Raw genomic sequence first — 17384 nt, 5'->3', positions numbered from 1 at the left:
CATATAGAGAAAGTGATATATAGACATGGGACATTTATATATGTTTTACTCAGGATATTGAGTCTTCAATTTCCCCATGTATGCGTTCAACCTTGGTGGGCTAGACAAACATACAGCAGAAGATGACGTCCATTGTTCTAGATAATCTATAAATAACAAACATATTATGGAGAGGGGTTATTTGGAGTAATAAAAGTTGTGGGTAAAAAAATGTATCCAGTAATTATAGTAGTCACAGGGAAGAAATATACAGCACACTATAGTATAGTCAAAGTTTATAAAATACGGTGGTCTGAAATGGGTAATTTTGTGTTACTACATCCTATCACAAAATTATGTATTGTTTATTGGGATAAATTATAAAGAGGGGTTCTATAGTGACGGAAGAATTTTGGGAGGCCATATTTGTTCCACACACAAATTCCATTAACCCCTTAAGGACACACGACGTGTGTGACATGTCATGATTCCCTTTTATTCCAGAAGCTTGGTCCTTAAGGGGTTAAGCCTGTTTTTGGTTTCCCGAGCAAAATCTGTCTGTATGTGATTTGTAACAGTTTTGTATGAATCTGATTTCTTACAGGGGTCCCATCTCATAATGAATGCTGCCAATCAGCTGGGACAGCTATCTAAACTCAAGGTATGAGTGCAATCGGTTTTCATTAGTGTATCACTTTCTTTCTAATCGTGCAATGAAATAATCTTTGTTAATGAAGCTAATGGCACCCACCAACGGGTACTGTAGTAACATGATGCGTTTGTGATTTGGGTTTTCTTATAGGATCACATGGTTAGGGAGGAGGCAAAGAGCCTGACACCAAAACAATGTGCAGTGGTGGAGCTCGCCCTGGACACAATTAAGGTAATGAAGTGTGCCATGGAACCTGTAATGAAGGCACTTCATACTTAGTATATATCTATTATTTTCCACATGTGCCAATGTGACTTTATTATACCTCACTATATAGTTTATACTACTAACACAAACAACCAGTTTTATTGACTTTTGTGTGTCTAGAATCATATAACTCTTTTTTATCTTTTGTGAGTACAGTTACTTAAACTAAACTCGTTCGTGTATCGTATACATCACTATCCATTGTATTGTCTTGTGTGTTTTTTTTTGTTTTTTTTTCAGCAATATTTTCATGCTGGAGGTGTTGGTCTCAAAAAAACATTCCTCGAAAAAAGTCCAGCACTGCAATCCCTACGCTATGCACTGTCTCTATACACACAGGCTACCGACACACTTATCCAAACCTTCGTCCAAACACAGTCTGCTCAGGGTAAGGTCCTCTTATCATTCTCTCTTTATAATTTGGTATTAGGTATCTCAGATGTGTGTGAGTTTCGGATCAGAGGAAAGAGCAGGAAATGATGAATAGAAAGTGTGTGTGTGTGTGTGTGTGTGTGTGTGTGGGTGTGTTGCTATAGGCTGGCTGCATAATGCTACAAGGCACAGGGCAAAAAGAGAAAGCAGTTTGCCAAATCAAGGTATTTCGTTCACTAGAAATAAGAGGTGAGTGAGTACAGAGTTTGATCAGTTGGTGTATGTGGGGCATACCCTGTAAGACTTAAAAGGTTAGATTGTACAAATTCTGAAGTGTCATTTATCTGAACCGATTTAAAAAAGTAGCACATGGCACGTACGTTGTGATTGGGCATTAAATCATTCCTCCATATCAGTCTTCAGTGTTTTTATTCACACACTCACACATCCATACTGAAACAACAGAAGGTTGATTTAATAGAGCCTGTTGCTATTTGCTGTTAGTGTTGCAAAGGATTTACTTATGACAAACACTAGTTACTAGCTGGTGTATCTCTGCTGCTACTCAAGAAAAAATATGGCTTCCATATGGAGCAGATTGTTCCATGGAAATAAAGGTTGGGTGTAAACATAAACCTAGTTTGGTATCCTCAGTCCACGTGAAGACAATCAGATGCAGAGGTTCAGAGATGTATGCCAAGATTTCCTGCCAAAAGTCGGTAACAAACAGATGACCTATTGCCGCCCTCTTAATTCCATTCTCTCTGTGAAGTGAGTTACATTTACTTTTCAGATCTTGGCTTCAGCCAAAGCAACCCAGCCAAGATCCATCATTCTCTGCAGTTGAACACACACTACATATGGCCCTTGGTTGGTTTTCTATGCCCCCTCCCACCACCACCACTACCACCGACACTAGCAATCTGCCTGCCTTTTGTTATATCCCATTATTTTCTTAACATGTCTAATTCAAACATTGAGAAGGTTGTGCAGCAAACCTCCTCATGGATGTTTGCAGATAGAGCCAAACTGTCCACAATTGGATCACAAGTTAAATTGAGCCTTTAGTAGCTCTTTTTTTTTGTTAATTTGCCATTCAAATGTTCAAGTTCCATTCCAACATTGTATGTGTGTTTCTGGATATATTTTACAGAGCCAATAACAAATGGCATTATTTAAAGCCATATTGGGTCAGTAGAGCAAAACTGGAAGAAACAAAGATTCAGAAAGAAGTTAATTAACAGTTGGTGATGTGTGGGTGTGTTATTGGAACATTATAACAGAAGGAAATGCAATGCACGATTAGCTTCCAAAAATAGATCACTGTGAATTGGGAAGTAGGGTAATTGTAAATGAAGTAGGTGTAAGAAAGTAGAAACCAAAAAGACAAAAATAAAGTCTATGACAGCTTCAACAGACCACGCCTGAGCACATTCTAAAAGGTCTCGATCGGGCTTTGGAACAGGAAAGATGCATGCCTGGAGAGATCATTAGAGCAATATAGGGAAGTTAAGCTGGAGGCTTATTAATAGATTAATACAAGAAGACATTCTAAACACCAATATATTTAATGTTTTATATGACCTTCTCGACTTTCCAGAATTCTAAGTTTAGTGAATAAACCCCATACCGTAACCACATGTGTTTCATGCAAACCGAAAAGAGTATTAGCAATAGATTTGTGCACTCAGTTTGAAATAAAATCATGATTCGTACGAATTTTGGGCAACTAGCAGTTCATACGAACTTCAAAACACCAAATGGACATATCACAAAACAAACTACGTAACTGGGCAATGGAAGAGCCATTTTGTTTGTTTGGTGATTCAGAATTCTGTCTATGGCTCCAGAAAAGCTGAGGTTGAATAAAGAAGAGGTCAATTTATTTAGTTTGTCATGACGGACAAGAGGACTGCTCAATGATGTTGGCTGTGTCTCCTATCCGATCAAGTGGTAGGAAAATAAGATGATTAATAGTTAAGGGGCTGCCACTAAATATTGATTTTATTCACCAATCAAGTGAGAAGTGACCAACAGAGGGAAGAAAGGAGGAGCAGTAAAAATGATATATACTAATAGGTGCATTTCTGCACCATTTTGGTTGACCTAAATATTTTTTTTCGAAATGATCACATGGAGGAAGTTTGGCCGTAACAAAGTGCCACATGGAAGAAAGTCACTTCATCCGAACCAATATTTTTTTCAGACAAATCGATTCTGACAGAGAAAACTTATTTTGCACGTGCACAAGTCTAAGTAGTACAAAATGAAAGAGGTGGCTCACATCCAATTACTTTTTTTCTATATGATCATTTTTGTGAAGTCTATATTTTATATAAATTGTATTTATTTATTTTTTCAAATAATTTACGTTTTTTTATTTTTTATTGATTTGTTTAGGCATCGGTTTTAATGCATAACTTTAAAAAAGTAACAGGGAACCAACTCAGTTGTGAAATGTTGAATAACAGCTAAATTAACTTGAACTAAATTACCTTTTCTCTTATTGACTATGTTTGCAATGTTGAGTGTGCAGTTTCATTAAATGTTTAATTGGAAATAAAAATATGTTGTGAAAATATATGTTTTGCAAATGAGATCTGAGGTCATTTGTGAGCAAATAGTGTGTAAAAAAGCACAATGATTGTGAAACATCTTTGTTTTATATATGGCACAGTAATGGGGATTACATTTGTCCATGGTGCATGTATATAAGAATATATATTTTTCCCTTCTAATATACCCTGGATCCCCTTCCTTACACCTCTCCCATCTTTTTCTATGTCTCTTTCCTTCTTTACTCTCAGTTCATGGTGGAAAAGGTATTAGGTTTACACTTAGTGAAGAGATTTATCCAGAAAAGGGTATGTTGGAGCATAAATAACTGGGAAGCATGTCCTATCCTGCCAGGCGAGGGGGCCCTGCACTGCTCCACCCCTAGCTGGGCCTCCTTTCTGGTTGCAATAAAGGTTAAGGGGACAGTATGTTGAATCTTCAGTCCCACTTGGCAGTCTATATATTTAGTAGCATGATTTTCAGTGCAATTACCTGGATTACATCTATTTTCAGATAGTAGGGGCAGTAAATTTATGCAATATTCTCCAGTTTAACCAGTTTTTTTTAATTTTATTTCAACAACCATATCTAGTTTGGGGAAGGAAAGATGAGAAGTTCTCGGAGGGAATGCCCCCTACTTATATAAAAATATCTATATACTTAGAAACATGTGTTGCTAGAATGATACCACACTGATTACAATACAAAAATATGCTACTGTTCTGACCAGACCAGGTGGGACTGAAGTATTTACACTATTCATGCCAGTATCGCATCTTGGGCACGTTGTAGGGTATCCCCATCCAGGATTGGATGTGGTCAACAAGATAAGCCATAAGACTTGCCAGGATGACCCCTTGCTTGTGAAAAGCATGCAATGCATCATAATAATTGGATACATTTTAGAAGTAGCTGCTCCAATTATGGCTGCTCATTTATTTTCTTCCTTAAACCTGATCTTACTAATAAGCCTTACTTAGACTGATATATGTAAAATATACTCAGTTCAATTTGTGAGAATGAGAAAATGGGTCAGATATCTTATGGTCTTTATTTTATGATCTATCAAAGGTTTGAGGGAAGGCACATCACACCAGGCTTCTGAATGGGCTTACAGGTTGGGGAAGATGAAACATGGTGAAATTATACATTGGTGGGAGGAGAAATGAGATGCATGTTGCACCGGGATAGCATGCAGAGACTGCAGGTGTCTTAAAACGTCCTACAAACTTGCCCTGCAGAGGTTGAGTTGCAAGTAGGATGGTAAATCAATTCCTAGGGATATGGATCCTCCCCTTTCAAATGGAGTGACTGCTGGCAGGAGTAAATACATGGTAAAAAGGGTATATAATGTTTTGGGCATGTCCAATCTAGTTCCTAGCCCTCAGATTTTCAGTTCTACAGAGACCCTGCCAGCAGTTAAGCTAATGAATATGATAGAGATTTAGTTTGAAGGAATCGTGTTGACTCTTACTCTTGCATCTTACCAGGATCCGGAGTGGATGATTCAGTGGGAGAGGTTTCTATCCATGTCGAGCTGTTCACTCACCCAGGAACGGGGGAGCACAAGATTAGCGTTAAAGGTAATGGAGGGGAGGCTGCAAGCACATAGATCTGTATATTGCAGGAGAATTTAAATTGTTTGGTTATCAAACATGAACAGGGTGGTAACTTTTCATAACTACATTCGAGTTTCAGGTATGCTTTGCTGACATTTTATTCATTAACTTCTTATCTTTTCTCTGTTCCTCCAGTTGTTGCAGCAAATGACCTGAAATGGCAGACCTCTGGGATTTTCCGTCCTTTCATCGAAGTTAACATGATTGGTCCAAATTTGAGTGACAAGAAGAGGAAATTTACAACCAAGTCCAAGAACAACAGTTGGGCCCCAAAATACAACGAGAGCTTCCAATTGTGAGCATACCGCAGGCATACTCAATTTGCTAAATGTAGCCCACACTCCGGCAGAGAGTGCCTTGCCTTCATAAGCTTGTTATACATAACATAAAGTCTTCCATGCATTTATTTGGAATGTACCGGGTGTCACGGTGTAATACCCCAAAATGCAGAGTTTAGGACAGCAAGAGACAAAGCCAAAGGTCAATACCAGAATATAATATAAAAACCACAATAGGGCACAGTGTGCAGGGCTAAGGAGTTTCAAATACCTTCAAGCAACACTTGATTGGTCCACGTCATACCTGCACCCCAAAAAGTTTGTGCATGGGGCACCGGAAATGACTTGGGGCTCTCATTGTCCCTTTAAGAGTGTGTGTGTGATGGGAGTAGTGCTCACGAGGGGCACGGCTCGAGTAGAGAATCCCGGCCAACTTGAGGACCGGGTGAGTAGCGTCACACCAGGATGTTGTACTGAAATCTAACGATCCTTATTCAGCAACCCATCAATTTAAAACGCATATATCTGTGATTTCATTTATCATGGTGTATGATATATATGTTACTGGATTTATCCGGTGTATCAGTTGCTCTCTATATTCTCCAGCAGTAATGTTTTATTTGCAATAGTGTATTTTCCTCAGAATTTGGACTGCTGTGCTCCACCCAGCAAACCAACATTAAAGGAATAGAAACCAAAAAAGAGTTTAGGTCTTCACTGCAGTGAGGGCATTCCTGGTGGCAATATTTTGCATTCCAGAATACAGATGTACTAATTTCTGGGCAAAACTATGTGCAGGGAGGGAAGGGTGCTCTCCAAGTTCCTTGCTATATAAAGTCTGATCACTATGCAAATCCTGTATACCAAGAATAGCTGGTGATTAGAAATGTTGGAGAGTGGGAAACACCATTTAAGAGGGCAATGGTATCTTGCATTCATTTATTAATGTCTTGAAATAACAGAGATGTTGGGACATAACTACCAACCATGAAAAAGTATAGAACGAATACATCCATGTTTTTTACCCAGACTCAGTGGGGTCTGGTCCATAGAGACAGGAGTAGCTAAGAAATATGTCATACTTGTCCTGGAGTGTCCTCCCCCCTTTATTGAAGCCTGGAGGTGCTGGTGGGAGATTTAACAAGTCATCGAGTCACAATTTTTTGGACATTTTTGAAAGACTCTTATATGCTTAGTCTATCAGGATTTCTGCTATAACCCTTTGGCTTTACATATTTGCCGTCAGACCTTGGACACCGTGGAAGACAGGCCTTTCATTTGGTTGCAGCATTACAAAGTAAATGCATTATATAGGTTTATGTTGTTGAACTGGGCATGATGTCTCATTGCTTCAGAGATTGAGTACATGGTGGGTATGGGAGCAGAGGCCAACAAGTCACGGGGCAAAGAATAGCCTCTGTTTTAAAATAGAATCTGGATCTTCATATTTAGAATAGAATATGAACACTGTCATATCTACATTCCATTTACCTTTTTTGCTTTTCTATTTTTTTTTCTCTGCTCTATAGTACCCTGGGCAGTGAACATGGTCCTGAGTGTTATGAACTGCAGGTGTGTGTCAAAGACTATTGTTTTGCGCGTGAAGACAGAACAGTGGGTACAGCTGTAATGCAACTGCGAGACCTAGCGCAGAAAGGTAGCTGTGCGTGTTGGCTTCCTCTGGGCAGAGGCATTCACATGGATGACACGGGACTGACCATCTTACGGATCCTGTCGCAACGGAACAACGATGAGGTGGCCAAGGAGTTCGTCAAACTTAAATCTGACACCCGTTCACCTGAGGAAGGCAGCTAAAGCGTTTTGGGTCTGTTTGTTATCACATCCCATTGAGATCTAGCTAACCCTATTCACTGCCTTGCGTCCCAGGCCCAAACTGTATATAGTTTAAATATATATGGGGAAAGAAAAGAGAAAAAAATAAATAAAAAATAAAACACATATTTAACCAGGTCACTGCCGGCAGTGCTCCTTAAGCAGACGTACTGCTCTGCCTGTCACTACACAAGGATGGTACCTTACTGGCAGTGACAGGGTTAATTTGTGCACAAATATTAACACACACTAAGGGCTTTGTTCAAATGTGCCATTGTGTCAATGCTCCCCCTGCTTTACCATATAGAGTTGATGAGGTGGGGGAGCCTAATTCTTTCCTTGTGTCACACTCTGTGGTGTGTTTTAACAGCACCCTAGCAGTTGGAAGATTAGCAATTTGAGACCATGTTCCCTCATGAAAGGGGTGAAATTAGCCCCTTATCCCTCTCCCCGTCCCCTTTGGCCTGTTAAAGTTGCCTGCACCCCATCCCTGCTGTGTAAATAGGATTTCCCTGTACCAGTGTCTTATTCTGTGCAATGGTGCTGCATGGGTATTAGTTTTATAATAAATAACGACTATAAACCCAACCCTCAATACTCATGGTAGGTCCTGTTCACCTCATGCCTGGCCTCCTGTAATGGATCGGCTGGTCGCCCACTTGCACAGTGTAGCCAAGAGGACACTGCCAGTTGCCTAAATGTCAGAGTTTGTCTTTCCCTAAAACTGCCCAATACTTCCAGCACGGAAAGAGATTAAATGTAACCCTCTACACCGCCTCCCAACCCCCCGCCCCCTGGGCAGCAAGGGCAAATCATTCTCCACACCTGCACAAGGGATTTGAATCCCATCCTTTTTTTAAACGATTGTGGCATGTTGTGTTTAAGGAAACATGCAACACATGCCCTCCTTCCCTAAATATATTCCCCTAATGTACAGACAGATCCCCTCCCTTCTCCTTCCTTTCCCGGGTGCATGTGGAACAGTTTTGCACTAATTTGGACATTTTTGGTCTCTGTAAAAATATTTTATTATGACAGCCATTAAATAAAAAGAAATAAATATGTGTTTGGTGCTTTAGGGTCTATGTTATCGTCAATATCCTGATATCCACAGCTGAGGGTAGTCAATTCAACCCTTGACCTGTACCTTTTGAAACAAGATACGTATAGGTGCTCATTATCAATGGGCAGAGGTCTTTCTTTAACCTGTATTAGTGGGAAGCTGTTAAAGGAATGGCCAAGGTGTATGATGGTGGCAGAAATATAGAAATATTATTGTAAAATATATTTAATGAAGATATAATAATTAGCAGATATTTGTATTAAACAATACAAAAAAAAAGTACAGTACTGAAAGGCAAGCCTGATTAAGAGTACATAAAAAGGCAAAAAAAAATAGCACAAAATATAAAGAATTATATATCGTGGCAGAAAAGACCTGATTCTTATTAGGTCCCGTAGCTGTGTGACCAGGTGTACTTGAAAGTTACGAATGCTTGATTTCTGGATACAATATTTATTTTAAAACTGTTAAGTTATTTTTTTTCCCATGGATTCACAGCAGTCTGTCGTTTGATTTTGTTTCCCATAATTTATGTAACATTGTAAAAATTGATTGCATTGAGATTTTGCTCCTTGATTTTACCGATACTTTTGTGTCTATGGATCTAATCTGGTAAATCAGCACCAGTCCAGTACATAAACCAGACAAAAAAAACAACAAATGGGATCATGGTTCCAAAGGTTGTATAATTCCCTTGAAAGATATAAAGGAAGGCACAAAATTGTTTTTGTTTACATGAAAATAGCATGTAAGTAATATTGGGAAATTCTATTAAAGTCCAAAAATTACTCGTGCTGTGCGGTATGACCAACAAGACCAATGGAAGTGCTGGTTTTAAATTTTAATAAAAAAAATAAAACAAAAAAAACAACAACCCCTTAGATATTTTTATGTTTTCTACCATCACAAGAGAAAACAGCCATTTGTGTAAGAACATAACTCTGCATGTCAAAGAAAGATTCTATTTGCATAAGATGATTAATTTTGACTGATACATGAATTAATCACTCCATATGACTGTGTATTGTTTAACCCTCGGCGCACCAAGATTAAGATTATTTTCTTATTATTAATTTAAAGTGTTACAAAACAATAGAAGAAGACAGCCACTGTCAAAATGATACTGTTGTGAATGCCTGTTTCTATTAAGAAAAAAAAAAAAACAGAAAAAAAAATCTGATCTGGCTTTTTATTTATTTTTTTCAAAAAAATTTTTCACCACTCGGAAAGCGTAGTGTGGATTACGGAAAACAGATCTGTCCTCATGAATAATGTCAGAAATAAAATGTATTTTTAGTTGGATTGCACACCCTGTCCTTCCACTGTTGCTTATATTTGCAGTGGAGAAGGTTTTCGTGGAGAGGAGATACAAAGATCTGCCGGATTATGTCTAGTGTCTAGTAGGGCAGAGTGCTGTCCTTGCGTGCTCCTGCAACAGAGACAGCTTGCAAGCTGCTTACACTGTAGTTGGAGCATCAACATGTTGTACTATCTCAAAACACTTTGTCACATGTCACACAGAAAAGAAGACTTTAGAGCAGGGTTAGGCAACCTTTGGCACTACAGATATTGTGGACTGCATTTCCCATAATGCATAATACAGCCATAATGTAAAGCAAAGCAGCATGGGTGAAGTATTCCGAGAGTGCCGAAAGTTGCCTACCCCTGTTTGTTAGGAGACATTGTATGATGTCTCCCGATTGACATGACACTGGATCTGTTGAACTCTGACACCAAATTTACCTTCAGATTGCAAAATTCCAGGACTATGATAAAGTTTTACTATAAAAAGCATTTCAGATATTTTCTGTGGACGGTACATGTCTGTTGTTTAATTTTGAATGTGTTAGTCCTGTGCTAAATATAGTCATAAAATATAAAAAAGGTATTACCAAGATACAAATTTTATCTGTTTATTACATCATAAAATATACAAATTCAATATTATTGCATTATTTGATCAGTCCAAATAGTGAGAACTGTCTTGAGACTTGGCTGTTAAAGATCTTTGATTGGTTAGCTTACAAGCCAACCAATCAGAGCGTTCTTGGTCATATTGCAAAGCGTGGGAAATTTGCCAACACTTTGCAATAGCTATTACAGCATGGGAAACTACCTAAGGGCTTTCTCTGCTATTATTATAATTATTTATTAAGCGCCAACAATTTTTTTTTTTTTACTACAGCACGGTATTGAATTTTTTCTACTGTTTTGTGGGGTTTTTTTTGCGATTGGGCCTATTTAAAATTTTACTTAGTTGCATCAGTTATTCTGCATTTTAACCTAGCTTTTATGGGGGTTGAAGAACAGAAGAAATAGAAGATGGTAACTATATATATATTTTTTTCTAGTAGGTTTTAGATTTTTTGGCCCCTCATCATTATTAATAGGGTGAGGGAGTAGGTAGAGACTTTATTCATTTTAAGGTAGGTAGGCTAGCTGATTGGGAACCCCTAGCTGACCATGGGGACATGCTATTATTTGAAGATGTGGACAATGGCATGTCAACCCCCACTAATTTATAATTAAAGGACCACTATAGGCACCAAGACCACTTCAGCTCAATGTAGTGGTCTGGGTGCCAGGTACATCTAGGGTTAACCCTGCCTGCTGTAAACATAGCAGTTTCAGATTATTCTAGTTTTGACGTATTTCATACTCAGAAATGGTTGATCTTGAGTGACATGAACAGATGATAATAGGTTTCAAACTGTTTTCTATTTCTGAGTGTCCATGGACTGGGGATGATCTAATATGGTTATTAGAAGAATATTGTATCAATAGCATTGACATTGTTATAATAATGTAATGTAGTCTTGCACACCCACATTGGTGGTGAATACATAGAATGTATTATTTGTACAAGAGACACAGAGACACAGAGACAGTGAGACACAGAACATCAAGGGCAGCGTGTCTCCACCTAACACTATGAATGTCCAGCAAATACCATCAGCTCTTGACCATTTAACCTCAATTACACTGTAAGAACTGACATTATATTTACAAAACAAGAAAAATAAATCTGTTTTTCTAACAAAAGCCATTAAAGTACTATTTTTATGTGACACAGAAGAACATCTCTATGTATTTAATACAGAAGAAAAAAGAATAAACATACATATGAATAATCTACAATACAATAATAACAGAGGAAAAACATGCAATAATGTTGCAGCGATTCGAAGGGGGAAAGTAAATGCAAAAATGTACACTCACAAACCAAAATTGATTGTAGGCGTATCATAAACCTCAGGACTTTTGAAGCATCATGGCAAACATAAGGAGGAAAAATAAAAAATAATAGTGCAGAGTATCTTGGTCAAAATAGACACTTTAATATACATACACACTTACAAGATTGAAGTAGAAAAAAGGCACATCATTAAATTCAATCACAGGATCCCTGGAGTCAGGAACACCGGAAAGGCAATATCCAAAGTGTAAAAACAAATAAAAATACAAACAAAATAAAAATCTGCACTAAATAAAGAAGCCCTACGCGTTTCGTTCAGTAACCTGAACTTCCTCAGGGGCAAATAAAACTCCTTATCTGCTGATCTGCTGATAGTAAATTGTTGACATGCATGACAGAAAATAAAATTTTCACATTAAAATTTGCTGTAGTAACTTAGACTGAAAAAACTTTGCAAAGTTGCAAAGGTTGAAAGTCTGACCAGACCCTGAGACCCTGGATTTCTGTCTGTCAGGAGGGTCCAGGGACAAGAGCAGCTTGGCTTAGCCTTAGGGAAGTATGGAGTCTTTCTCAGGTAGTCCCCGGTGAGTGTACATCCGTCTCCCATGTCTGTGCTGAGGGGAACTGGGGAATCATACAGGCATTCATATAACACAAAACAAATATTTATAAAGGGTAGGGAAGACAGACACTGACACGAAATACGTCCACTGTCTGCATAAACCCCAATACGCAAATCTAACTGAATATGTAAATTAACTAGCCTTGTTACTCGGGTAGTGCACATAACTGTGGCAACCAACAGGTTGCAGACTCATCTACAATAAACAGGTGGCACTGCACAGTCCCTATAGCCAGACAGGAGATTACACAAGACATTCCCCAAGTAACATTACAATACACACCCTGTATAATGGGCACAGGGTGACTTAAACATAACAGCCATCAATAAGAGCAATTGGACCGCTATGAAGCATCAGACATATGCTGCCACTGATGGTGACTCCCATCACATTCTGTACCCTGGAGAGGCAATGGCGTGGTAAACATTTTGGGTAGTGTCTGGATCAATATATAATGATAGGAATCATGCTATACCACCCTCAGTGTCTGGATCAATATATAATGATAGGAGTCATGCTATACCACCCTCAGTGTCTGGATCAATATATAATGATAGGAGTCATGCTATACCACCCGCCGTGTCTGGATCAATATATAATGATAGGAGTCATGCTATACCACCCTCAGTGTCTGGATCAATATATAATGATAGGAGTCATGCTATACCACCCTCAGTGTCTGGATCAATATATAATGATAGGAGTAATGCTATACCAACCTCAGTGTCTGGATCAATATATAATGATAGGAATCATGCTATACCGCCCTCAGTGTCTGGATCAATATATAATGATAGGAGTCATGCTATACCACCCTCAGTGTCTGGATCAATATATAATGATAGGAATCATGCTATACAACCCTCAGTGTCTGGATCAATATATAATGATAGGAGTCATACTATACCACCCTCAGTGTCTGGATCAATATATAATGATAGGAGTCATGCTATACCGCCCTGAGTGTCTGGATCAATATATAATGATAGGAGTAATGCTATACCAACCTCAGTGTCTGGATCAATATATAATGATAGGAGTAATGCTATACCACCCTCAGTGTCTGGATCAATATATAATGATAGGAGTCATACTATACCACCCTCAGTGTCTGGATCAATATATAATGATAGGAGACATGCTATACCACCCTCAGTGTCTGGATCAATATATAATGATAGGAGTCATGCTATACCACCCTCAGTGTATGGATCAATATATAATGATAGGAGTCATACTATACCACCCTCAGTGTCTGGATCAATATATAATGATAGGAGTCATGCTATACCACCCTCAGTGTCTGGATCAATATATAATGATAGGAATCATGCTATAAAACCCTCAGTGTCTGGATCAATATATAATGATAGGAGTCATACTATACCACCCTCAGTGTCTGGATCAATATATAATGATAGGAGTCATGCTATACCGCCCTGAGTGTCTGGATCAATATATAATGATAGGAGTCATGCTATACCAACCTCAGTGTCTGGATCAATATATAATGATAGGAGTAATGCTATACCACCCTCAGTGTCTGGATCAATATATAATGATAGGAGTCATACTATACCACCCTCAGTGTCTGGATCAATATATAATGATAGGAGACATGCTATACCACCCTCAGTGTCTGGATCAATATATAATGATAGGAGTCATGCTATACCACCCTCAGTGTATGGATCAATATATAATGATAGGAGTCATACTATACCACCCTCAGTGTCTGGATCAATATATAATGATAGGAATCATGCTATACCGCCCGCCGTGTCTGGATCAATATATAATAATAGGAGTCATGCTATACCACCCTCAGTGTCTGGATCAATATATAATGATAGGAGTCATGCTATACCGCCCTCAGTGTCTGGATCAATATATAATGATAGGAGTCATGCTATACTACCCTCAGTGTTTGGATCAATATATAATGATAAGAGGCATGCTGTACCACCCTCAGTGTCTGGATCAATATATAATGATAGGAGTCATGCTATACCACCCTCAGTGTCTGGATCAATATATAATGATAGGAATCATGCTATACCACCCTCAGTGTCTAGATCACTATATAATGATAGGAATCATGCTATACCACCCTCAGTGTCTGGATCACTATATAATGATAGGAGTCATGCTATACCGCCCTCAGTGTCTGGATCAATATATATTGATAGGAGTCATGCTATACCACCCTCAGTGTCTGGATCAATATATAATGATAGGAGTCATGCTATACCACCCTCAGTGTCTGGATCAATATATAATGATAGGAGTCATGCTATACCACCCTCTGTGTTTGGATCAATATATAATGATAAGAGGCATGCTATACCACCCTCAGTGTCTGGATCAATATATAATGATAGGAATCATGCTATACCAACCTCAGTGTCTGGATCAATATATACTGATAGGAGTCATGCTATACCACCCTCAGTGTCTGGATCAATATATAATGATAGGAATCATGCTATACCACCCTCAGTGTCTGGATCAATATATAATGATAGGAGTCATGCTATACCACCCTCAGTGTCTGGATCAATATATAATGATAGGAGTCATGCTATATCACCCTCAGTGTCTGGATAAATATATAATGATAGGAGTAATACTATACCACCCTCAGTGTCTGGATCAATATATAATGATAGGAGTCATGCTATACCACCCTCAGTGTCTGGATCAATATATAATGATAGGAGTCATGCTATACCACCCGCAGTGTCTGGATCAATATATAATGATAGGAGTCATGCAATATCACCCTCAGTGTCTGGATCAATATATAATGATAGGAGTCATACTATACCAACCTCAGTGCCCGAATCAATATATAATGATAGGAGTCATGCTATACCACCCTCAGTGTCTGGATCAATATATAATGATAGGAATCATGCTATACCAACCTCAGTGTCTGGATCAATATATAATGATAGGAGTCATGCTATACCAACCTCAGTGTCTGGATCAATATATAATGATAGGAGTCATACTATACCACCCTCAGTGTCTGGATCAATATATAATGATAGGAATCATGCTATACCACCCTCAGTGTCTGGATCAATATATAATGATAGGAGTCATGCTATACCACCCTCAGTGTCTGGATCAATATATAATGATAGGAGTCATGCTATACCACCCTCAGTGTCTGGATCAATATATAATGATAGGAATCATGCTATACCGCCCTCAGTGTCTGGATCACTATATAATGATAGGAGTCATGCTATACCACCCTCAGTGTCTGGATCAATATATAATGATAGGAGGAATGCTATACCACCCTCAGTGTCTGGATCAATATATAATAATAGGAGTCATGCTATACCGCCCGCCGTGTCTGGATCAATATATAATGATAGGAGTCATGCTATACCACCCTCAGTGTCTGGATCAATATATAATGATAGGAATCATGCTATACCACCCTCAGTGTCTGGATCAATATATAATGATAGGAGTCATACTATACCACCCTCAGTGTCTGGATCAATATATAATGATAGGAATCATACTATACCACCCTCAGTGTCTGGATCAATATATAATGATAGGAGTCATACTATACCACCCTCAGTGTCTGGATCAATATATAATGATAGGAGTCATACTATACCACCCTCAGTGTCTGGATCAATATATAATGATAGGAATCATGCTATACCGCCCTCAGTGTCTGGATCAATATATAATGATAGGAGTCATACTATACCACCCTCAGTGTCTGGATCAATATATAATGATAGGAGTCATACTATACCACCCTTAGTGTCTGGATCAATATATAATGATAGGAATCATGCTATACCAACCTCAGTGTCTGGATCAATATATAATGATAGGAGTCATGCTATACCACCCTCAGTGTCTGGATCAATATATAATGATAGGAGTCATGCAATATCACCCTCAGTGTCTGGATCAATATATAATGATAGGAGTCATGCTATACCACCCTCAGTGTCTGGATCAATATATAATGATAGGAATCATGCTATACCACCCTCAGTGTCTAGATCACTATATAATGATAGGAATCATGCTATACCACCCTCAGTGTCTGGATCACTATATAATGATAGGAGTCATGCTATACCGCCCTCAGTGTCTGGATCAATATATATTGATAGGAGTCATGCTATACCACCCTCAGTGTCTGGATCAATATATAATGATAGGAGTCATGCTATACCACCCTCAGTGTCTGGATCAATATATAATGATAGGAGTCATGCTATACCACCCTCTGTGTTTGGATCAATATATAATGATAAGAGGCATGCTATACCACCCTCAGTGTCTGGATCAATATATAATGATAGGAATCATGCTATACCAACCTCAGTGTCTGGATCAATATATAATGATAGGAGTCATGCTATACCACCCTCAGTGTCTGGATCAATATATAATGATAGGAATCATGCTATACCACCCTCAGTGTCTGGATCAATATATAATGATAGGAGTCATGCTATACCACCCTCAGTGTCTGGATCAATATATAATGATAGGAGTCATGCTATATCACCCTCAGTGTCTGGATCAATATATAATGATAGGAGTAATACTATACCACCCTCACTGTCTGGATCAATATATAATGATAGGAGTCATGCTATACCACCCTCAGTGTCTGGATCAATATATAATGATAGGAGTCATGCTATACCACCCGCAGTGTCTGGATCAATATATAATGATAGGAGTCATGCAATATCACCCTCAGTGTCTGGATCAATATATAATGATAGGAGTCATACTATACCAACCTCAGTGCCCGAATCAATATATAATGATAGGAGTCATGCTATACCACCCTCAGTGTCTGGATCAATATATAATGATAGGAATCATGCTATACCAACCTCAGTGTCTGGATCAATATATAATGATAGGAGTCATGCTATACCAACCTC

The 17384-nt window shown here is 38.5% G+C and overlaps 1 protein-coding gene across 7 annotated transcripts in view; it reads left to right on the top strand.

Moving 5' to 3' along the window:
* The window catches only part of UNC13A (unc-13 homolog A), an 89091-nt gene extending 79357 nt beyond the window's left edge, over positions 1 to 9734 (top strand). For 3 of the 7 annotated variants that reach the window (XM_063455908.1, XM_063455903.1, XM_063455904.1), the window contains 7 exons: positions 584 to 640; positions 782 to 862; positions 1139 to 1286; positions 4078 to 4134; positions 5317 to 5409; positions 5581 to 5740; positions 7253 to 9733. In XM_063455908.1, coding sequence (XP_063311978.1) covers positions 584 to 640; positions 782 to 862; positions 1139 to 1286; positions 4078 to 4134; positions 5317 to 5409; positions 5581 to 5740; positions 7253 to 7538 — 882 coding nt within the window. In that variant the 3' untranslated portion in view covers positions 7539 to 9733. Of the gene's footprint in view, positions 1 to 583; positions 641 to 781; positions 863 to 1138; positions 1287 to 4077; positions 4135 to 5316; positions 5410 to 5580; positions 5741 to 7252 lie in introns of all 7 variants that reach the window. The other 4 variants (XM_063455910.1, XM_063455909.1, XM_063455905.1 and 1 more) reach the window with 2 other exon arrangements.
* The last annotated feature ends 7650 nt before the right edge of the window (positions 9735 to 17384 follow it).

This window comes from Pelobates fuscus, chromosome 5, assembly GCF_036172605.1.
Source record: "Pelobates fuscus isolate aPelFus1 chromosome 5, aPelFus1.pri, whole genome shotgun sequence".
NCBI classification, from domain to species: domain Eukaryota; kingdom Metazoa; phylum Chordata; class Amphibia; order Anura; family Pelobatidae; genus Pelobates; species Pelobates fuscus.
This window is presented reverse-complemented; position numbering and strand designations above follow the sequence as displayed.